We start from the raw sequence: 24,782 nt of genomic DNA, 5'->3' as shown, positions 1-24,782 counted from the left end.
ATACTGCAACAACTAGTTTGTGAAGCAGAAACATTAGCTGAAGTGATTTGCACTAGTTTATACAAGTCAAAAATGAATTTAATGCAATATATTAAGCTTACATGGATGACTTAATCACAAATGATACAATACTCTCTCTCTCTCTCATTATAAAACGAAATGTTTGAAAATGGCACCACACACTTGCATAAACACATTCAAACACATGAACCATGTTCATCCGTCAACGCTGATTGTCATCCTTAACAAGTCCGATTATGCTCACCTAAATACAGTTTCAATACTCTCTCTCTCTCTCTCTCTCTCTCTCTCTCTCTCTCTTTGTGCAAGATAAAACAAAATGTTTGAATATGGCACCACACGCTTGCATGTTTACATTCAAACACATGAACCGTGTTCATCCATCAACAACGTACATGAATTTGCTTGCTGTTTGTTGCTCGAAAGTCCAAGGCGAAGGATATGATGACTTTTCCTCGATAGACTTGTTCTGAACAGCCACGCAAGTGGGTATTAGCCAGAGTTCGTATTCATTACGTCTTATTATGTTTTGCTAATTTTCAACCTTTCCTCCCTTCTTTTGGTATCAGTCAGCATGGGAAACAGAAAAGGATGGAGACGTCCGGAAGATCAGGTAGGGGTTGCGCCATTGCTGAGATCTTAGTTTTCACCTGAATATTTTTGCAGTGGGCCCAAATATATGGATCTGTTATATCATAGGAATACACTAACCTTTTGTTGGGTCCACAATAATGAATTTATAAGGTCCGACGAATGCGTTCTAGAGGCATTTTGAAAGGCCGGAAGAGATCAATTCAGAACCGAAATACCCAGAATCATCTCACCCGTATCTTTTCATTGAGGAGAAACCGTCCAATGCTACAGGCAAGAACAGCTATGGATTTGTACATTGCTAAGTCACTGGACTTTTCTATTTTACTGCCGCACCGGCCGCACCGGAGTTCGCATTGAGTCGGGTGCACACCAGACATGAGTGCGACTCCGACTCACACCCGAGCCCAATTAAAATGTCATATTACTAAATTACTTAAATAATATATATTGTTTTGATATTTTCCTATGCAATACAATTATTGGTATGTTATATACATTAATAACTAAATTGTAATTATGTTATATATATAATAAATTAAAAATAATAACAATAATAAAATACCCTCGTCACACCTGCTTTTTTTTTAATGTCCCGTTCTCCCGTTCTGGCACTGGCACCCGCAATAGGTGACATAGGTACAGCCTCATTTTTTGTGAACAATGGGACCGAACCCCAAGCAGGTTCCCACCGGATAGAGTGTTTAGCAAAAAATAGCTGACACCAACACTTTTGATTTGTAAGATATGCACAAAGATGCCCCTGTCTTGTTCTTTGTAGTAAAAACGGTTACAAGCGGTGAATCATCCGCTTCCAACCCTAGAAACACCATACATGAACCCTTCATGCCCTCGGCGCCATCGTTTAGCAATGACCGTCCAGACACGAAGGTTACTACTGGGGCCTGAGATGGAAAACCCAGTCGATTTGCCCTAAACAATACCATTTGCCTTATGGCCTGGGGCAAGGATTTTGCTCAACGACGAGGGTATCTGACCATGTTTATGTTGGCCAAATAAAACCCAAGAGTTGCACGATTACGAGCCTTGTTTGTCCGCATTCTTTGGTTTCATAGCAAACGGAGAGATACACCTGAAGTCCAGAGCACCAACTTGAAGGCAGTTTTTGTTTCAGACTTGAGGTTCCGTTTTGTATACCAACAGCGTATCCAACCCGATGCCCATGTAATCGATCCCGATCCGATCCATTTTGTACCCCTACATCAAGCCAATCCGCAAAGTAGGTCTATGAAGCTCTTATAGCAATGGTCCGAAATAAACTGAAAATCTATACTGGGAAAGGAAAACAAGAGGAACTCGAGCAAAATGGAACATATCTTATACACAACATTCATTATCCAAGACTTGGCATGACCGGTCACGAACACGTAATTTGTTCTGAGCAGGCAGAAATTGCAACTTGTTCTGATCAGGCAACTCTCATTCTTAAAAAGACATAACAGCCGACTGGTGGTGGTGCGGATGCAATAGCTAACATGGCAGGTAGCACTGCCAGAACTCGATCATTTGGTATCTGCAAAGCCAGGAAAACAACGCAATACTCGAGAAGCAATGAAACCGTGGCGATTAGCTTGTGGTGATAGAATGATTGGATTCTGCAGACGCCATTGCATCAGTTTGAAACAAGCTGCCTTCTTGGAAATGTCCCTGGATGCAGCCTCTCACCAGAAAAATCGTGCTGTTCCTCTCACAAGTTTTATTGGCCAGAGTATTCAGGGTTCTCTTTTAAGATCACGAAACCCTCCAGAACAGATGAAAGCGGAAGATACCTGCAAAACAATTACCACCAAAGAAGATAATCGTCAAGCAGTGAAAAAACAAAAGCCAATTTGCAGTGTCACCAATCAGGTCCCGTCCATGCATGCCATACCAGAGCGTCAATAAAAATTGTGTCTATTGATCGCTCAATAGGAGTTGAATACCAATACAAATAGTAGCTTTTGCTCTTCATGAATAAATAAACCTCAGAGAATAGTTGGTGGGAGTATGTGAACCACTGGTGGATAATTAACTATCCAAGACATTCACACAAACATAAGACAATAGGGCAACTGTTGAACAATCTGAAAAGATAAAAATGTTTAATATCCTTACTTTTCTGTTGCCAATTCTGCTCTATCACCCGCAGCTAGCAGGACTGGAGTTGAATGTGTCTGGAATCCTGTGATTGTCTTTGGCCGACCAGCCTGACCAACTACATCAACAGCCTGACCAACTCGGACCGGCACTGAGAGGGGCTTCAGGTGTTCATCAACTGCCATCAACATCCGTGGCTGCAAAAGAGACAAGCAGTTTATCAAACCTCAAAACGTATACCAGCACAGCAAAAGAAGCGTTCATTATGTCACAGTCAGAACCTGCATCGCCAGAACAAGATAATAGAGAACGTAATGGTATTTCCCCAGCACAATGGATTTCATATCCAGACAAGCATGGAGAAGGGTTATTATTCCAGCGATTGCAGAGCTGTAAAAAATACAACCATTCAAGTGAGAAACATTCAAAATAATTAATTTTTCCCAATTATAAGCAACTATATTAATTTTTTTCCCAATTATAAGCAACTCTGTTAATTTTTTCCTTTGCATGAAAAAACCTTACTTTTTGCAGAATAAGAATGCCCATAGAACAATGAACTTCAAAAGCAAAGAAAAAACTCGGGGACAAGTCATGGATTCAAATGAAAAAGAAAAAACAAGACCTTAACCAATAGAAGAGAAAATTCATTTGTACAGAAATGATATAGTCAAAGAATTTCAAGACATCGATGGAACTGGGCACCAACGATGGCTCAGCAACTGATTTTAGCAGGCCACTTGAGTTCGAGTAAAGAAACATGCTTACTGAGAAAGTAAAAATCGATCAGAATGATAAGGAGCAAGTGTCAATAAACCCTTTCCGAGGTGTACAAGTCCTTGAGCAATGCGTACCTACACATTGTGTAAAAATAAAATATGAAAATTATCATAAAAAGTGAAATAACAATAGCACGACATTTTGAAAATCTCTTGCAAGAGCAAGTTGACAGAAAGATGAGAAGCATACACAAAATAGAAGGCTGGCCTCTTTATAGTAATAACTTGAAAGATTACGTAGCATCCCAGCTATACGAGCATTGTTAGTTCCTGCACCTATTAAACCTAAAGATATGATTGCAGCCTGCAACATGAACAGAATAGTTAAGAAGGGTGGCAGTTTTGAAAGAAAATAGGTACTTAGACTGCATGAAACTTTGTAGTACACATGTTAAAGGTAGCATACAATCTTAATCAAAGAAAGATGACGAGAAGTTGGATAGTTGCAGAGCAAGCTATCAGGTAGTGACACAACTAACAGGATCATGGCCTAAGCTTCTCAGTATAGGACTCGGAATCTAACTCTTTGGCACTGCCTGAAATAACATTTGTATGGATAAATTTGCATTTTGCAACTACGAAGCATATGTTTACATGGGAATGAGGTAGTTGCACAGTAAATATCATTATCAGTTGATAATATTCTTTCCAGAGAGAATTGGACAGAGATGCAAATGGTACATAGCTCCTGTGATGACCCAGAACAAAAGAACTTACCATGGCTACTTCTGTGTCTGTGTCATGGCTTAGTCTGCTTAGTGTATCCATAACATTAACCTAGCAACATCCAACAAAATAAATCATATGTTTTGCTACTTGGACTCGAAAAGCTATTAGATGCACAAATTGGCAGAAAATAGATCACCTTAGGATTGGACATGCAGAGCAAACCAAGAGCCAAAGGCACAGCCCTACGAATGTTCTGTTCACCATATTGTAGTAGATGTTCCAACGAGCGAATTGCCATCTCAAGTCCCAATTCCTCAGCCATTGCAACCATGGCAATTCCAAGAACAGCAGGTCCCTGATGAATTTCACCCTTTTCAAGATGCTCTGAACATAGTCCAAGAAGACTTTGCACCTGCATGAAGACAAAAGTTATTTCTGTTTATGAAGTATTATATGGTTCACAGTAGAATTAAGCATGAAGGAAGACCTTCAGAACATTCCCTGTCCCAGCAAAGGCACAAGACATGAGGGTCACTTGACAATATCTGGATATTCTTTCATTCAGGGTCTTCGCAACTTCAAGTGTAGCATCAACATTATCCTGTTCCAGACAAATTCATGGATGCCCTCAACCGAATCTTAAGATTAACACAAAGTGCAATCAACCACAAAAATCATTAAAGCAGACATTTTGAAAGGACACACCTGTTGAAATCACAAAGCACAAGGATGAAAAAATTTGACTATTTTGACAAAGAAAATACAATATGTCAAAGTCCTTTACCTGCTTCCCTAGGTAGAGAAGGCCCAGACCCAGAGATAAAAACCGAGCCAAAGGTTCACCAAGTTCAGTCTCTCGCTCCATTAAAGCAAGAATTATTGACTGAGCAACCTCATCATTACACGAACCCACATAGATTAATCCAAGGGAAATTGCACTAAATGCTATGACATCGATTGGCACTTTAGAATCAGTTAAGATTGGTGACAAAAGCCGAAGAATCTGCAGATTTCAAGAAAATATTCTTTTAAGAAATATAAATATCAATGTGGAGAATTGACCAATTCATTGTTTAAATGACAATAAGCAGAACAGAAAGCAATGATGTTTCCAACAGATTCACCTCATCCTTCTGAGATCCTGCATAAGCCAGACCAAGACCCATAATTGCACCAATACGGACTGTTGAATCTTCTTTCATGACATACTCTGCTAACAGTGCATATGCCTGCAGAAAACAGTAACAAGAAGAAGATGTTCTCATTATCCAGGAAAAATCCATGGGTATAGCCTGAACATCTAACTCACCAAATCTCTACCATGCAAGAAACTGGCTCTTTATCACATATAAAACATTATAAAATTACCATGAGCACCGGGTGAAATGCCACTAGTAGAAGGATACAAGGAAAAGGTTTAACGACTTTCAGATGCATACTTAGCAAGAAGAGACAATTGCATAGAGATATACTAGCAATAAGTATCTTGAATACAATGGTATAGTAAGAAATATGCATATAGCAGTATAGCTCAGATATCAGCCTAATAAAATTCTGACCACACAGGAAGACTCATATTAGAATTATTTATTTGCTTATTCAAATTTAAGTGAGGGTTGAGCAATGCCTAGAACAACGTTTAAAAACTTGCCGAGAGGAGCTCGGCTTGTCCCCCTAACGAGTCAACTCAGTAAGGTGACTCGTCTTACTTCATGCTTCAGTATTTTATTGTTGTTTATAGTTGATACATATTAAATATAAGTTTGTTTGTTACTTTATTAAAGATACAAGTACTCTGACAATAAAAATGTGGGTACAGATTACATTTTTATCAAGCACCCTGACTGCTTCAGTAGGTGCTTGTTACTTTTTATGTTGGAAAAATGTAATCCACATTCAACATTGTTGAAGAACAAATCCCCTGGAATGACCTTCTGTGTATGACCCTTAACGAGGCTCCAGAACCTTGTTAACCAATCCAATTAGTTTGGCAAGGCCCACATCCTTTTGCAGGATGCAGCCTGATCTGATTGACACCTCGAAGATAACAGGATCTGTGCTTGTTACTTTTTATGTTTAAAGACCAGTTATATATTGTTTTTTCTAAAAAAAAAAAGTTAACATAACCCAGTTCAAGTCACCAAGTCACAAGCCGAGAACAACTGAATCGTGTCCCCAGTCACTGGGTTTTAAAACATTGGCTCAGACCTCTTTAGTGATCATCTGGTCAGGTCAGTTGAAGAGACCTGACTGATCCAAGCTCAACCTGTTCAGGTCCCTAGACAAATCTGCAATGGCAAAGCTGAAAAGAAATGCATATATTACCAAGATGAGAAGAACTGCATACTGTGTCACACGGTGCAGGGTGTTGATGCCAGTGCCAGTGCGTGCGGGGAGGGTATATATATATATATATATATATATATATATATATATATATATATATATATATATATATATATAATGATATTGTTGTTTCTTAGCTTAATTTGTCCTTTTTTTTACTTTTATTACTGTAAATAAAGAGAAGGGAAAACAAAGAGAATTTTTTTAAAGAGAATAACATAGGGTGCGGCTGGCTGCCAGTTGGAGCTGCACCCACACCAGCAATACATAGACTGCATATGTTAACTTACAGGATCACATTCATTTCGAACACCACAGTTGACAATTCCAACAGCTAAAAGGGCTCCCGCAATAACATGATTATCATTGCTATGGAAATATTTGTCAATTTGAGCAAGTCCATTATCAACATCCCACAAGAGTATTAGCCCCTGAAACAAAAACCAATCTATCAGCAACTCCACAAGTTCCCCTTATCAAGCATGAAGACAGGAAATACATACCAAACTTGCCGCAGCACTGGCTTTTCCATGTTCCTTGTTTTTGAAAAGCCAACTTCCAGAAGACCCACCACTTGAAGATTCAGAAGGTACAGTTATCAGCTTATCCTGTATTGAGAATTGTAAAATATAAATTATGTTACAGACAACCGACAAAAAAATGTCCAAATAAAATCGCAGATCATACTTGACCAAATCCTGCATTAACAAAGGCATTAACAAATGTAGCTGCCAAATTTTGTCTGGCAGAATCAACACTAGCTCCTGCGCTAGCTCGGCCATCAATCAAATGAGCCTGCCAAAACCAATAGAATGCAAGAGTTAGCACCATTACCAGATGAAGCATTAAATTTCTTAACAATAACAGGATAGTCTCCATACATCTCAGAGTTCAGACAAGTAAATGAATATATTTTCCTGGTATAAATATTACTTATGCTTTATGTGTTAGCCTGTTAGTTATTCATGTTTATAAAAGAAGCAAAATTTTCAACAAAATGAGAAAACACCAAAAACAAATCTTTGACAGTTTAATACAAAAGCGCCAATAATCAATGAGTGTTGCAGTTGACAACAAAGTCTTCCAGTGCATATGGCCAAATTCACAGATGCCACTAACAAGAAAATATCAAATGCAGGGAAAAACCATAAAGTGCCAATTTCTTCATAAGTAGATATGACAATGAAGGCTATCAAACATATGAGAGCTCAACTTTTCTATGAAAAAGGCTATATCTTTTGCTTTTCCAAAAAAAACAAAATCAGATCCTTGGCAATATTCTAAGGAGATATATAATGAACAATATCAAGCATAAATGTTCAATGGACAAGCCATATCTTTTGTTTCTCCACCAAAAATAGAAAAACTTTGTTATTCAGGAAGAGACATTGGCGCATCAGATCTTCATCTAAACTACTGGTGGGAATAATTGCCTAGTAATGTGCTGCAAAATTATGAAATAATAGTCACAGTGTATTGATGTACTAAAACATTTAAAATAACCATTATACACTCAATTTTATCACATGGCAAACATTCCAGTCCTACTGCTTCTGTGGAGGAATTCTGTGCAATACCTTGATCAAAATAGTGCACAAAAGCATCGAGTACCTTGTAGATGTCTTCAGGAGATTTAGGTTCCATGACCTCAATATCACGAGCAAGTGCAAGATATCCTTCACTTAACTTAGCATTATATATAATTTCCTGCATCGAGTCCCTCTGGTCTTCATGTCCAGACAACATTTCATCATCAAGCTCCAACATGACACCCTGAAACATAGTCATACTGTTTAATGTATTATCTTCCCAATTAAACCAAAAAAAGAGTAAAATGTTTGCAGTCATGTGTGGAGATAAAAGAAGAAAGGAGGACAGATGAAAAGAAAAACGAAACACATGAATAGCTGCAATAAGAGAACTGATGAAGTTTTCTGTGGATGACAAAATTGGAAAAATACAGCAAGTGTGCCTGAAGAATAGAAGACGTAACTAAGATTGCAATCCTTAGGAAGCTTCTCGCAGGAGCACATTTTCAGTTTTTTCAGTATTTCTTTTCAATTATTTAACAAAGCAATGATTAGCTTAGAATAGGATCTACCACAACTGTTTAGGTTAGAACCTGAAAAAGGATCCCTTTTGTTTCCAGAAGGTACACAATAATCAGGGTTGGGAATCAAGTGTGGAAAACTATAACCATCAGGTGAATCATAACAACTGAGAGGCCTTCTCAACCACAGTAGGAAGAAATAAGAATATCTTTGGCTGTCGCAGAAAAGGAATAGTTAAGAAAGACTTAAAAGAGACACATTCAATGAGAGGCCAGAAGTAATCATAGCATTTTTAAACAATGGTAAAAACAGCAAACTATGTAATACTAAGAACCCATAAAGTAACTTCAATAAAACAACAGAGAACAGGCATGATTTCTGGAGTCGTCCAATGATCCTCAACACACTATATTTAACATCACAATAGTTCATGTAATTTTACAGGTGCCATTTTATATGTAAAAAAGATAGCTCATAATGTCATGAAAGGAAGGACAAGATACTCTTATGTCCGTTCAGCTATTTTACTGGCCACTTGCAACTTTTATTAACAAAATGTTTCTTATTCCAAGCAAACTAAACAACTTCACAAACACAAATATGCCGACATTCAAGAAAGAATAATCATGTAAACTTCCTTAAAATGGACAATCAGTTAGACATTCAAAATGTTATTACAGGAAAATTATGACCCTGAGGTGCTGAATCTAAGTGCCTGGAATGCATCATAATTGCATTAAGGGCTTCTAGGATAAGACAAAAGCAGTTCAAGTACTCCAAAAAAAATTAGATAATTTGAGATAGCATGAGCAAAACCTTCAAAGGAAATATGATATAGAAAATATAAAACACCATCATTACCTGGCGAGCCAAGATATAACAAAGTTGCTTCTTCTGTAGAATGTCCTCGCAAGCAGTGAATGTTTGCTTAACATACTGGCCAAAGTAAAATCAAGTACTTACTATATGTAGACTATGAAGAAACGTAATCAAGCAATTAGCCTGACCACAAAGTAAACCTGAGAATTGTCCACAAAAAGCAAATCCAATCAAATATTTAGTACGAGGACCAAGCAAACCTGAGAATTATCCATACAAAGTGCAACACGGAGTGCATTTGTGTACTCCTCAAATTTCATATAAATCGAATAGGCTATGTCAAGCACTACAGTATCATCTGGCCCCGGCAGGTAACTGCAAGAATGACATGAGAACTGACGGTCATAAGCTAAACATGATCGATCTTCAGTATACAAGAGTCAAGACGCTAAGATATCCATGAGCAAGTTATGCCCAAGGAATGATGCTGATAGACTGGAACAACATGATGCAGACATATAAGCCTAATGAGAAACAGATAATTATGTACCAAACATTATTACAGCACATTACTACCATGTTCATCCCTAACCAAATTGTAAAGAAGACAAACGAGTACTCATCACAAACATACTAAAAATATCACTGAAAGCAATGTTATCCGTATCGTATAGGTTAAGAAAACCTATACGATACATGTTTGAAACACGATACGCGTCCGTATCGTACGCGTATCGCCCGTATCGTGCGATACGGGGGCCGTATCGTACGATACGGGCGATACACCCCCATATCGTGCGATACGGGAGAGAACACATATTTCTTTATTTTTTAAAAGTTTAAACACTCCTTCCCCTCTCTCTTCTTGTATTTAAGGACTCCAATAGACGTAGGAGGGAGAGATTTTGCTCATTTTCATCAAAAATAACCAAGGATTCATCAATTTGGGAGATATTATCGTTGAATCAGGAAAGATGATAACTATATGCTTTCAACTTATAAAATTGTGATGTAATCTAAGTCCTAAAACTCCAAGTCCTAAGACTCTAAGTCTTAAGATTCTATAAAATTTTCAAGTTTAAAATCGTGATGGATGCTTATATGTTATTCTTGAAGATTTGATTTCTTATTTTTGAATGTGTTGTTGATACACATGAATGTTCCTTATGTATGATGATCTTTTTATATTTGAATACATTTTTCTTAATTTCTGATTTTTTGTTCATTTTTTCAGACTTTTTCAGATTTTTCTCTATTTTTTATGATTTTTAAATATTTTTTAAAATTAAAAAATTAAATTTTACGATACGCTACGCTACGTTTGCGATACGTTACGATACAGCGTATAGGTCGGCCCAACCGATACGCGATATGCTACGCCTTTTATAACATTGACTGAAAGTCCTACACAAAGCAAAAACATGGATGTACACCCAAAACAAGGGCCTATATTATGTTATGTTACAGGAGAAGAAGTTATAATGGAGTACAGTAATGCTTATTGGTCGTTCTAACTGGCAAGTTTCTTATACAAACACCTAGGTGAAGCAACAGATCATGAGACACCAGCTAACCATTTCTATATGTGACATCTACCAGGATAAGAAATATAAGAAGAGATAAAGAAATAGGAGGCAGGAGGCAGGACAAGCATGAACTTGTGATTATTGTATAATACATATATATATACATATACACTCTGCCTCCTGCCTATATTCATGACTAAATTAATGAATGTTTCATGGTTATAACTTATACACCTATATTTATGGATGATATGTTTTTCATAGAAAATATGTTTCTTTATTTCTCCTATTTTTCTCTATTTTTTCTATTTTTTGAACTTTAACCTTCAAAAATAAATTTATAATTTCTTAGGATACGGCAAACAATTGGTTGACCAATATGCAATTAACACTTTACAACATTTATATGCTTAAAATAACAAGGACCTCCAAGCAGTACCCACCACCTCTTAGCCAACATATTTATATCATATTATACAAGTGCATCTTCAAATTAGAGTTGGATTACGTAAGGAAGAGGGCCCTTATGAATGCAGTCCTCCAGTGGATCAAAGGCACAACAGGACCAAGTTTATCCAAGAATGATAAACATATGAAACAATTTAGAACTGAAAATGTGTACATACAAATGAAACGCAACTAACTTATCCTTGCATTATCACCAAACAAAAGCAGGTAACAACTGAAAAAACATCACTATGTGTGTTGATGCAATACTATAAATAAAACCATTGTCCCAAAAAACGTGTACGGGTATTACACGGCGAAGCATTTTTTGGGTATAATACAGCAAAGTTGTATATCTCGAAAAAATCTTGGCGAATTTTTAAAAAATTTAAAAAAAAATTAATAAATCCAAATATAAAAATTGATAAAAATACGAAAAAACGCATATTATACCCGTTTTTTATTTTTTGGCATATTATACCCGTATTGTACCCATTTTTTATCTTTTGGTGTTTTTAAAAAAAACGTGTTTTTTACACGTTTTATATGGCTGACTTGTTTTTCACGTTTTATACACATCTTTTTCAAAAAAAAAGCTTTTTTTAAAACTAAACAAAGGAAGATAACCTTCCTCATAACAGGGAAACAACCACATACCTAGCAAAGCTAGTAAGGTACAAGCATGTCCTTTTGTAGTTTGTGGAATCAATATGCTCAACCAACAAATCCAGGTCTTCAACCTGCAGTGTACTATGTCAGTAATTCTTCAAGTGCTGAACCAGGAAAATGAACATAAAATATCTGAAAGAAATACCTCCATTAAAAGATCAACGGCTTCCGGTTCAGCATTGTGCTGCGTCATGTCCAAAAGAAGTTACAATGTTAGCATTATGCAGATGAGAAGCTCTATTGACATGTACACATGACCACATCCATTCAACATCAATTATATTGAAAAGAAAATACTGCTCATGTCGAAATTTAACTTTCAGATGAGGCATGTACACATAATTACATAAAAAATCACACACCACACAAAGAAACAGATAAATCCCTTGCATAATGCACTGCAACACCAATTCTTATGGAAAAAATACCTTCACATGAAAAGCCACAATTTGTTGAACCAGTTCCATCAGATCATCTATTGAAGCTTCATCAACCTGTCAAGAGAACAACAGTACTGGTGAACCCTTTGGCCATCACAAGTCATAATCTTGCTAACAAAAAACTTGCACAATAAATTAGATTCAACTTCATAAGATGGAAAGCACATCAAACTCTTCACCACTTAGGGCCTAGAACCTAGAAAAATAGATGCATGTAACTGTGCTGGCACATAGTTCATTATGCAACACAGAATATAAAACTAAATTACACCCAACAAAGACAACAGTCACTTCAAAAAGGCCATAGAGTAAACTTTTTTCAAATAGAGTCAAAGTGGTCGTATATCGAGCTTGAACCATATTTAGCATGCCAAAGACCCAGGCACCATTTTTCATGCAAGCGCCCAATCAGGCAAATGACAGAGGCAAGGCTTACATCATGAACAAATTATTTTTGTCACATAAGCATCAAGTCATATAAATTACACAGGCACATCAATATTATTTCATGCATAAACTCCCCAGTTCCATTAAGCTCCAGTAGATTAAACCAGGTATCTAGGTTAAACTACCTACAGTTTTTTCACAAGATTCATAAAGTCTCTCACCAATAGAGTGTTAATGCAGATGCAAGAAAGAAACAATCAACAATTTCTTCACATCACATGCTCACATATATTATATGATTGATAACTAAGACAGGTTTAGAATATCTTCTATCAGCAAATTGAGTCAAACCCATGGCCCATCCTTTGGGAAAGAGTTTTTAGAGAAATAAACACACCTGTCGCTTTGTGAACTCCTGAGAAATTTCTCCAGCTAGATTCCTAAAAAATAATGCCACATGAAAGAACACTTCAATTTCTAGATAAAAAAAGGGTCTCCGGCACAGTTAACTAGCGATGCAAAATTTTGAGTAGTTACTGCTTCAAAAGTGTATACTGAGATGCATACCTTACATATTCATGACCCCAAGAACCAATGTCACCCTCAGACCCCAACAGCCTATATTTTAAACTCTCCTGAAAAACCACAAATGGCATGATATGATCCAAAAATAGAATAAAATGACAATAACTAGCACAAACTAAAACAATACATCAACATAGCAGCAAAGAATGACGACAGGCCAGCAACATAAACAACTAAAACAGTAAAGATATAAAGGCCTATTGCAATATACCGCAATATTATTTGCTTTCTTCAAATTAGGTTTAACCGTTTAAGTTTTGACCATGAGCCAAAAAGCTGGCTCAACATAGTTTGACACTATTGAGAGTATGAATAAAATAAACACTTCACACGGAACCCAAATTACCTCCCACGGGTCACCTGATCCCTTATTTTTCTCCTTTCTAACCATCATTTCTCTACCTATTTCTTCTACCAAAACTACCAGTATATGGATATTTTGTCAAGGTGACCAGGCAGCACGTAGTGCCTAGGCGGGACTAGGCACGCCTAGGCAACAAAGGAGACCGATTTTTCTTTTTCTTTTTTTTAGTTATGTCAACTGTAACCATTACATAATAAAATTATGTACTTACCGACCGAACTTTAAGCTTCTATTCCAAGTCAAACTTGAAAAACTGTTCAGTTCTGTTCTAATTGAATGATTACAGTTTAAAAGTAAAGCCAAAAAGTAAGCCACGAAAAAACTGTTATGTTCTTGTTACATGACAGACTAACACTTCCAGTTACATACTGGAAAACTGTGTTGTTCTATTCTAGCTGATGCCTTAGTTCGACACACAAAAAAGAAGGCACGTCATTCTTGTTTACGTACAGGACACAATGCTTGCATTTCTTATAGACTATTTCAGTTATAGACCTTATAGACTATTTCATTTGAATCATTTCAAACAACAGTTGTATCAATTCAGTACACATAATATACATTACAAGCTTACGACAGATTGTATCATTCTACATATGACATATAATATACATGACAACAGATTGTACAAATCAGTACATATAATATACATTGTAATAGATCAACTGCAGATGGAACCACTTTAAAAATTGCTTCAGATTGTACTAATATACATATATAACACATGAATATACAACACGTGTAAATATACATTATTTCAGATTGTACATATATTATACATTATAACAGACTGTGCATAGTATATACAATAAAACTACAGGCATATACCTTCCCATGGACTAGGCATGCTGGCGCCTACTCCAGCCTAGGTGCACCTATGCGCCAGCCTAGGCACCAGCACCACACCCATCACCTAAGTGATGGACTTAGGCGACGGGTGTGAACTGGCGCCTAGACCACGCATAGACGTCACCTAGGTGGTGCCTTAACAACATAGGTATATGGACCTTTTAACCAACAGCAAGAACCAAGAACTTTCAAACAGAATCTATGCTCCTCTAGAGTATATCCCTTGCCATCACAAAGTGTTATGGCCAAGAAGCCTCCACTCTTTAGTGTAACAGGATGAGGAAGAGGATGGCCATAAACATAAAAAAGGTAGTAACAATAATATTAGGTCCTCTAGTAACTGCACAAAATACAAGGGATGGTACATGAGATAACTCATCCTAGTGATAGACATAAACGACAGCACATACCCTTTCTCCTTCAGCAGACATGGTCAAGGCCAAAACAGAAAGTATATCTGCTAGATATTTCTGCAATGCAATACAAGAAAGTTCAGTTCTGTGCTATTTAACTATAAGTCTGCAACTTGGTACGATAAAAATGGATGAGGTCCACCTTAAGATCTGTATCTGCCATGGTCTCATAGAAAGCTTTCAATGTCCCATAGTGAGGACGAAGGAATTTTAGAGGTTTAGGAACTGAAGTCATGGAACTTGTTGATGTACGGATTTCTTGCCTGCAAGCAGCAGAATAAATAAGACATCAACAACATCTGTTCAAAGGAGAACAGATAAGAGAACACAAATCTAGCAGTCATGAGTTCATGCAAAAAAGTGATTTAACAATAGTCATAACCAAATAGACACCAACACACTGCCATCAACCTCAAAAATCTTCAATTAGTGAAAGATGACCTCCTTATTGGAGCAACTATTTCTACTATTTCACCTCTACAGTAGAGAGTGCTCCCACATTTGAAAGGAATACCATGTGGCAGAAAAGGCAAACCCTCAAATTTTATGCATTTCACACAAATACAGACGGGTTTTCAGGCACGGCATCAACAGAACCGGTATAACACGGTAGGTCTACAGGCAAACACAGAGAAACAGCTCTCCCACACAAGGTGCAGTCACCAACCAATCTACATTCTCATCTCGTGTATGTAGTCGGCAGAGAATCTATTCAAAGGGATGAACAAGGAACATGTATTTCTCTAGATTAAAAACGACATAGTCACACTCAACAGTGGCTTCCTCAGGAGCACATTATAGATTGAAGTCTTGAACAGTGAAATTACAAAATAAATCTAGCAGGAAGACACGAACAATTCCAATCAAAAGAATATCAGTTATGACGTCCTTTCGAGGAAGTCATTCAGTTATTATCACTACTACAGGAAAAAGACTTTGAAGTAGTGAATCCTGAAAAGCATAGTGGAATGGGGCAAAATAGATCGCCCATGACAAACTATAACTTAAACATTGGATGTACACGAACTAGGACAAGCTTGAAAATGGCACTGGACATGGGACAACAGGTGCTCCTAAGGATATCCAGAAGATATTTGATCACAATAATAATAAAAAGAAAAACAACAAACACAAACATGTTTCTATTTACAAGCTTCTGATATACATTATACTGTATGCGCTGACACAGGGGAACAAAATCATGTGTTGCATACAATACAAAAACAGAAAAATGGATTCGAAACTCTCCTCACATGACCACAAAACTCAATCACCATTCGGGCACAATCCCTTATTCTCTGAACGATACACAGCGATAGGTTTTAACAAATTGTGGTCATTTTCCTCGCGACGGCAACCACCAAAATTTAAAATCATGAGTCATTCTCACAACCACTAACCAAGACCAACCCACAAAAATGAACTCAGCCGCCAAACCATCGAATATACAACTCAAAGCTTCAAACCCTAGAAACGAGAAAGACGGAAAAGAGTCTCCCCCAAGAACCATTACGTACCTCATGCTCTCTAAGGCAAGCTTCTGGACGCCGGGGTCGGCATCCTGAACCCTTTCGACATAGAGCTCGAGCTGCTGCTTCAGAGCCAAATCCTCATCCGACTGTAGATCGAACACCAAAAGCAACAAAATCAGCAACAACAAAAGATCAAACACGCCGAAATAAACCGTACGCTATCGAAACAAAGAGGAAAAAAAGACAAGGTTTTTAGTCAAGCAGCAATTTGCTCCCTTCAGTTTCTTTTCTCGACTTACCAAATCTTCCTCTTTCTTCTCATCCTTCTTCTTCTTGGGATCCTTGGACGGAACCTTAACTGTCGCCTGTTCGCCGTTCACGCTCTGATTAGGCTCGGGCGCCATTGATCCGCGAGGGAGGGAGAGAGAGAGAGAGAGAGGAGCGACAGAGAAGAAACCTAACGTGTTCAAGGAGACAAGCTCGGCAAAATGCCGGAAAGCAGACTGTGAAAGTCCGGTTTACCGTGTGAATAACGGATTAATAAAGCGCTAAATTAACGATAAAATGAAAATGCATTTAAAATACCAGCCCCGTTCATTTTCGTGGCGTCGGACCGGGTACAGATGGAACCTGACCCGAACGGAACCTGACCCGCGTTTATTTTGGTGGCGTCGGTTTTGTTTGCTAAATATGCTGATTGTGAATTTGTGAATATAAATAAAATAATATTACAAATTTCTTTTGGGTAAAAAGTAAGGAAATTTCGACTGTCGTTTTAACTTAGCTTATAATTAAAAAAAAACGGGTTTTTGTGATTTTGTGATAAAGTCTACACTTCTCACAAATAAATAAGCGTGTGAACTCCACTTCTATTAAATCAAGAAAAAAAGTTTGTTAGCTGCAATTTTTTCTAATATTACTATGTATCACTAAATTACGTTTTACAGTTTCTAACATTGACGAAAGTTCATTTGAATCCCTCGTTGGATAGTCCATATTGGGGATATGTAATTTTTTTTTTTGGCAAACCAAGCAGGGGCGAAGGGACGCAATCGTATATATATATATATATATATATATATATGAAAATGGCCTGCTACTGTGCAATACATCGTTAGTTTGAAGTCCATAGTTACAAAATACGTGAGAAAACGATATGTTGTTTAAAACGTTAAAAAATGTGTTTTTTAGAAAAAAGCATAAAAATGATGTTATTTTCAATTTTTTATTTTTTTAATGTCAAATAGTTTTTTTTTATTTGTTGCAAATCTACTTTTGATGTTTGTATTATTATTTTTCATTTATTTTATTTTTCACTATTTTTAGTTTTTATTTTTTTAAATACCATTTTTTCTCTTTTTCCTTCTGTTTTTCAAGTCCGCCACATTATACCTGAAAAAAAAGCTTGCTGTTTAAAACTCTCAAACCTTATTGGTGACTATATTTTGAACATCCAATGTATTAACAAGCAAGCACATCAATTTCAGATGATTTTTTCAGTTTCCTCTTTTACATGTCCACCAAGTGAGGAGTATGCCAAGTTTCTTTTCTTGAAACTGTTAAAGGAGAGTTCCAGATAAAAGAAATTTTGAGAAGCTGAAATCATAGTTAAAGAAAACGCGTTTTTTTATTTTTGAAAAAAAAAGTGAAAAAAATGCGATAAATTAAATGACCATTTAAAACTTAAAAAAACGTGTTTTTTTGAATAAAATGTTAAAAACAAAAAAAAACACATTTTTTTGTCTCTTTCACTTTTTTCATTTTTTTCCAGTTTTTTTAATGTCAATCAGTTTTTTTTTCATTTCTATTTTGTATTTTTTAATAACACATTTTTTTGTGTCACTTATTTTATTTTCTCTTTATTTTTAGTTTTTTTTAATTTTAAAATTTTACTATATTTTTTTTTATTCAAGCTCGCTGTATTATGACTGAGAAAAACCTCGCTGTTTAAAACTCCGAGACATTATTTGTGACTATGTATGTTTCTAGATATTATGATAACCTTACCAATAAAAGAAAGCGGACGTTTCTATATTTTAATTGTTGTTTCACCGGTGAGTGTATGAATATGGATGGTTGGCCAGTAAAGCCTGCTGGTGCGTGGTGGTGGATGACGCTAAGCAGCTTTAGCAAGAAAGTGGTTTCCGCCCTGAGGTCGATGGGAACATTATTATTTAGAGAGAAAAGTTTGGAGGCGTTTTGAAATCCATGCTCAAGAGATATGGGAAGAACAATTGTTGAAGATGGAGAGGAAGGATGGAGGTGTAGCCAGCTGGTGGAACTATCCAAAGCCATCTTAAATATCCAATCCGATTCAGATCAGATTTAGCTTTAAGCAAATATTTTATATCCAATGCTCTTACATTTTAAAAATAAAGAGGATTTGGTTCAAAAGACCTAGTGGCAGCAAGCAAGCTGATATGTTGCTCTGCCTGCATTCTTGATGTGTTGCCTGATCCATGTTGCCCAAGGAAAACTCAACTCGAGTTGATTGGCGACACAGTTGAAGAGTTGACAGAGACCTTCATAAGGTGGGAAAACCTCGAGTCATTAATATTGAATTGTAAGTCCCTCAAATCTCTGCCTGCTGGGGTTGGGCAACTTCTGAAACTGAAGGTTCTCGAGGTGTATACCGACAGCCACATATTATTAGTTGATGATGCTCTACCATTGGCAAATATTGAAAAATTGGTATTAAAATGTGCTGTCCTTGAATATGTTTCTTCCTTCAATCAAAAGACACAAAATCTAAAGCACCTAACTTTAAAGTCCAAGAAAATGGAAGTCCTACCAGATTAGATTGGATCGGGGAGCAAGCTTGAGACTTTAGAACTAAGAGGCTGCAAAGTTATGTTGTCAAAGCTTCCTGCTGATCACGTTAACGCTTCGAGAATTCCATTTGTAAGTTACTAATCAAGACCTCCTTGTTTTCTTAAGCATGTGCATCTATGCTTTTTTTTTTTTTTGTTTAAGAATCTTGAAAACAATTCATGGTAATAAAGAATTTTCTCTTTTTAGGTGTTTGAGAATTTGAAGATCCTCAGTCTTGATGGTGGCCCAATGAACGTCACCCCTAGCTTCTCTGATCTCCCTTGCTTGGAGAAGTTGATGCTCATGAATTGCAAGGAGCTAATGGAAGTTAAGGAGTCAATTGGGAGCCTTAAAAAGTTGCAATTTCTAAAGATAATAGGATGCATCATGTTGGAGAGACTACCAGACAACATACGTGAATTACGTTCCCTTAAAAGTCTTGATCTCATGGGATGCGTAAACCTTTTATCTTTGAGGGCATCAACATCTTGGGAGTTCATGGATGCATTGCCCATATCTTCTTGTGAATCAATACGTAAGCTCTGTTTCACGAATGAGAGAATTGAGATGTTGACAGATTCTATTGGATGTTCGGCATCTTAAGTCTTTGACACTAAGATGCAAGATGTTGAAAGCTCTACCCGATTCCATTGGGCAACTGAAAAACCTAAAGGATTTGACACTAAAATGTTACGCTCTCAGATTATTTGACATGATATATTTGTTGGAGAGCCTCAAAAGCCTGAAGGTAGAATGTGTTGAGTTTGAACCTCTACCTTCCTCGTCTACAACGCTTGAGACTTCAACAGCGGGTAGCTGCAATAATTTCAAAAAAGTGCCTCCTTTCACTGGACAATTGCAAAGCTTCTCTCAAGATCAGAGCAACAAGATTACTGTAAGCATTGAACTGAAACGTGTTTCAACTTTTGTTTTTTTTTTTTTTTAATTTGCCTTTCTACCGTAATCCCCAAAAAGGCCTCATATTTTTTCAATATCTATAATTCCAACTTTGCAAAAATTGCCAAATGGAGTATGACATATGTGTTATCTCGAAACATTTACAACCCTTTACATTTTCAGTGGCACAACTAAAAGAAGTAGCAAAATTTTAGAAAACATACAAGAGTTTCATTAGTAGCCAAAAAAAAAAACAAAAGTAGCCTCGAAAGGCTGTTGAGGACACACATAAGTTTTGAGTAGTAAAAGAAAAACCTTTTTTCAATTAAACTCTGGTCATCATTAAGTTCAGTTGAGTTGATGAGTCAAAATTGCTGAAACATCTAATAGATCTCATGGTCACTGTTTATACCAAATAATATCATTAATTTTATATTTCGTTTTATTATTGATGCTAGAAAGTTTGATTGAGGACTGTGTATTCAGAAAAATAGGTACATTTTCAAAGACAAATTATTTAGTGTGTGGTGGTAATTATTCACTAGCTAATTGAATAATTGCTTGTTACGAACATACCTATGAATAATTTTCAATATTCACGAAAAAGTTTTAAGTTGCTTAAATAAGATTAAGATAATTATATTGCATTTGAGTGTTGCTTTACTTTATATTTCATTTTTTTTAAAAAAAATATGATTGCCATTCGATTCACTTGATTGATCTTTTAAGTTCCCTTGTGTTCTGGGGATTTAAATGAGAGAGCGAGTTCTTTTTTATAAAATTGTGGCAAATATACAATTGGGAATTTTTATATATGACGAGTTTTCGAGCTATTTGCAGAACAAAAAGGAAAAGAAAGATAAACAGAGATTTATTTCGCCCCGCTTATTTCCATATATATTTATAGTTGAAGAAAATTTAAAAAAAGGAAAAACTAATATAGGAGTATTGTGCAGGCGATGAAGAAATTAAAGAGGCTTGATCTTTGTGCCAAGCAAATAACTGTTACGCCAGATTTCTCTTTTGCCCCTTACTTGGAAGAGTTGACTCTAAGAAATTGTGAGATGCTGACTGAAGTTCATGACTCGGTTGGGACTCTGGAGAACTTGATGGTTCTACTGATAACAGGATGCAACGCATTGGAGGGACTTCCCCACACCATATGTCATTTAACTTTGCTCGAAAGACTTGAGCTTAGTCAGCATTTGGACCTCTTCTTTTCACCGGGAAACCTTGGTCTTCGTGAGACCGGAATTAAGAGCATACTGACTTCAATAGAGAAGCTAACTCAACTGCGCAATCTAAATTTACAAAAGTCCTGTCCCGGCGGGGCTACTTCGACGGGAATGTGCTCAAAGTGTCTACTTTGGAATTCTCAGGCTCATGTTCCGAGTTGGTAACTGCTTTATCGTCTTCTCTTTTACATTCAATGGAAAGACTTGTCATCATGGATGACCAAATTGAAGTGTTGCCAGATTGTATAGCAGAAATGCAAAAGCTTGAGTTCTTGGAATTGAAATGTCAGTCCCTCAAAGCCCTGCCTAAGTGGATTGGACAATTGAAGCAACTCCACACCTTTGCATTGTACTGCAACAATATTCCCCCATTCATTGATGAGATGTGCTCATGGGAACACATTGAGATCTGGTTAAGGTTTAGATGCCTTCAGTTGGAGCCAGCGACTTCCTCCATCGAAGAACTAAGAAATGTGAAGTCCATAGAGTTGGGATGTTCGAGCCTCGAAACTTTGCCAGATCGTGATGCGTCATTGGGAGGACTTCGGGAGTTATCGCTTAGCAGATTCAAGAACATCAGGTGCAGCTTGGACCTATCGGAAACTGGAATTGAGGAACTTCCTCCATGGCTTGGGCGTTTCACAAATCTGGCGCACCTGAAATTGAGCAATATTACTCAAAACGATGTTCTTCTCTCTGGGCTGTCGCACTTGACATCATTGGAAGAGTTGGACTTGTCAGGGAGCAATTTCAAGAGCCTTCCCTCATGTATAAGCAGCTTCTCTAGACTTGAAATGCTTAATGTATCCGGATGCAAGCAGCTTCACACTATCCCTCACCTTTCCTCCTCTGTTCTAGAGAAGCTTGACGCTTCCAACTGCACCAATTTGAGATGCTTACCAGACTTTTCAAATTTGCAATCTCTAAGAGATTTGTTTCTTGGAGGCTGCAACTCGCTCGAATGCATTCCTGGCTTTGAAACCATTGCAGAAAATTTTTGGGATCTGGAATTGCCAGGGCCAAGTGGTGGGATACAGTGCAGCAACCTTAGCAATGATTTCAAGAACAAAGTGTTCATGGTACGTACGTGTATATATATTATATATGGCCCCATATATCCTTTCTTTTAAGTTTTAAGTGGTCGAGGTTGAACACACTATTTTATTGCGTTAAGGAGTATGAATATACAATAAATAATTAAGTCGTCTTCCTTCATTTTTGTTTTTTTTTTCCTCTTTTACTTCTTATTCCTAAGGAATAATGAGAGGCAGCTTTCGTGGTTGTTGCAGCGAGCACTCTTTCAAAATTTAATGAGATTCAAGATGGGATGGAATCTCATTGCTGGGCCTCATAGCGATCAGCAAAGCATGTCTTTCTTGTTTCCAGACGTGAGATTTAACTATATGGAAAAGTGCTGGTCACTAGAACTGATTTTAGATGGCGTGATCTCTTCACCAGTAGACATGGCGGTGGTCATGGAAGACGACCATGTCCTCTTTGAGACGAGGCTCGCAGAAGATGATTTTGATAATGATGATGAAGGCTCCAAAAGCTTTTCTTATTATATAGGAAGAGATGGTGAAGAGATACTAGAGTATTTAAGGAAAGGTTCTGGAAGAATACTCGTATCGACCTATGTGTCAAAGCTGTCCAGAGTTGAACTAAAAGCATGGTTTGGGTAAGTAAGGATACACTTGAATTTTTCTGTTGATATTTTCCAAGGTCAGGTCCGACCAAGTTCTTCTAACTCCTAGCTTTTCCGTTTCAGCCATTAAATGCGGCCCCTAGCTTTGTGAATCATTTTTACTTCCAAGTTCTCTAAGGTAAGTACTAATTTTTAAGCTTTGGTGAGGGAAGCATTTGACACTTTTTGGCGGTGATTTCTCATTTATGTGAAAAGCTTCAACTGCCGTATATACTTGAAAAAACAACGCATGGAATAAGGTATTGGATGCATAGTGTTCTCTTTTAATTATTTGTCTTCACTACATCATTTAAATATTTATTCTTATAATAATATGCTACTGAAAGTGGCCGAGTGAGAAATTTAAAGTAGACGAGGCACTAATAATGAGTGAAAAAGCATACATAATATTTTGACTAATTGCATTTTCAATAATACAATGCAATTAACTCAGTATTTCTTGTGGCAGCATGCGCAATATTTGGAAATCTACATGTCTACAACGAAATTGAATAATTTATAAATTTGATTATACTTTCTGTGGAAACAAGATTAGCAAGATACTAATTTTTAAAGATGTTTCATTCCTCTCATAATTGTGCAGTCATATATAGTACGTGTTAACAGCATAGATAATTATTTACATTTTTTTTTTGTAATATTTGTGCCACCACAAGTACCAATGTATTGCTGAAATATATTTTCTATAATAATATATATATCTTTAACGGTGGCTAAAGCATGGTAATAACAACATTTAACTACAACCCATTGATGATTTAGCAACCTTAAGCTAGGCAATATAAATTTCCACTAATGTTAAATAATTTTCTTTTAAAGAACCAAATACAGTCAGCATATGCTTTACATATAATAAATTGACGATTACTTATTTGAAACTTCATAAATGAGGAAGAGGCCTTCTCCCGAGTAGTAGAGCGAGGTTGAACTTCTAAACTAGGTCAGGGCCCGAACTGCCATGCATCATTGCACTAGAACCTCTGTATCATCAATTGGGTTTCTTTCTTTCTGGCCTTTCGTGTTACTGGTGGATCACCAAAAAATTTGTGGAAAATGTTGTATTCATGATGATCATCATCTTTTAATTCTCAGGACTGAACCTCCGAACTGGCGTTGAAAAGGTTGGGGATGTCAGCGTCTCTGATGCGAGGACAGGGGCAGCTACACTTCATGTTTGGTTCAATTTGGAGCAAGTGGAGGATCTGAGAACCTCATTTTATTTCAAACCATCCCAAGATCGGCTTCAGAATCAATCATAATCAACTGCAAGATTTAAAAACACAGTCATGTTCGAAGCTCTTTCGTTTTACTGCAGGCAGCTTTCAATAAAGACACTATGTGGGAAAAAAAATTTCCCAAATAAGGGGCAAAGTGTCCCGAGACATTCAATCCCCACCACCTCAGGAGGAAGGTCCTGAAAATTGCATTTAAACCATCCCACCACCCAGAGAGACAGAAGCGCTTATCAAATTTCATTGGTTGTTGTTGTTGATACTTCCAAGGAAAATTTTTCCCATGCCTGAAAGAAGAGAGAGGTGAAAAAGTGGAAAGGTCGTTTTCCATGCAGCCCTACTGTGTTAGGCAGACAAATGGAGGCACAATTATGTGA

At 36.9% G+C, this 24,782-nt stretch overlaps 1 protein-coding gene across 1 annotated transcript; it reads right to left on the bottom strand.

The window, feature by feature from the left end:
* Nucleotides 1-1,929: 1,929 nt before the first annotated feature.
* LOC116248004 (26S proteasome non-ATPase regulatory subunit 2 homolog A-like) lies at nucleotides 1,930-17,023 on the bottom strand. Its single transcript, XM_031620537.2, has 25 exons — nucleotides 16,825-17,023; nucleotides 16,571-16,671; nucleotides 15,196-15,316; nucleotides 15,051-15,110; nucleotides 13,410-13,477; nucleotides 13,240-13,282; nucleotides 12,444-12,509; nucleotides 12,161-12,199; nucleotides 12,004-12,086; nucleotides 9,634-9,748; nucleotides 9,416-9,490; nucleotides 8,115-8,276; nucleotides 7,191-7,298; nucleotides 7,007-7,111; nucleotides 6,794-6,934; nucleotides 5,282-5,386; nucleotides 4,942-5,160; nucleotides 4,645-4,758; nucleotides 4,354-4,569; nucleotides 4,206-4,265; nucleotides 3,679-3,792; nucleotides 3,478-3,563; nucleotides 2,991-3,099; nucleotides 2,728-2,906; nucleotides 1,930-2,402 (listed from the first exon to the last, which is right to left on the bottom strand). The coding sequence occupies exons 1-25, from the start codon at nucleotides 16,927-16,929 to the stop codon at nucleotides 2,330-2,332; spliced, it is 2,667 nt and encodes an 888-aa protein (XP_031476397.1). The 5' UTR covers nucleotides 16,930-17,023; the 3' UTR covers nucleotides 1,930-2,329.
* Nucleotides 17,024-24,782: the final 7,759 nt, after the last annotated feature.

The sequence above is a fragment of the Nymphaea colorata genome, chromosome 2 (genome assembly GCF_008831285.2).
Source record: "Nymphaea colorata isolate Beijing-Zhang1983 chromosome 2, ASM883128v2, whole genome shotgun sequence".
Taxonomy (NCBI): domain Eukaryota; kingdom Viridiplantae; phylum Streptophyta; class Magnoliopsida; order Nymphaeales; family Nymphaeaceae; genus Nymphaea; species Nymphaea colorata.
Note: the sequence above shows the minus strand (reverse complement) of the source record. Positions and strands in the feature narration are given on the sequence as shown.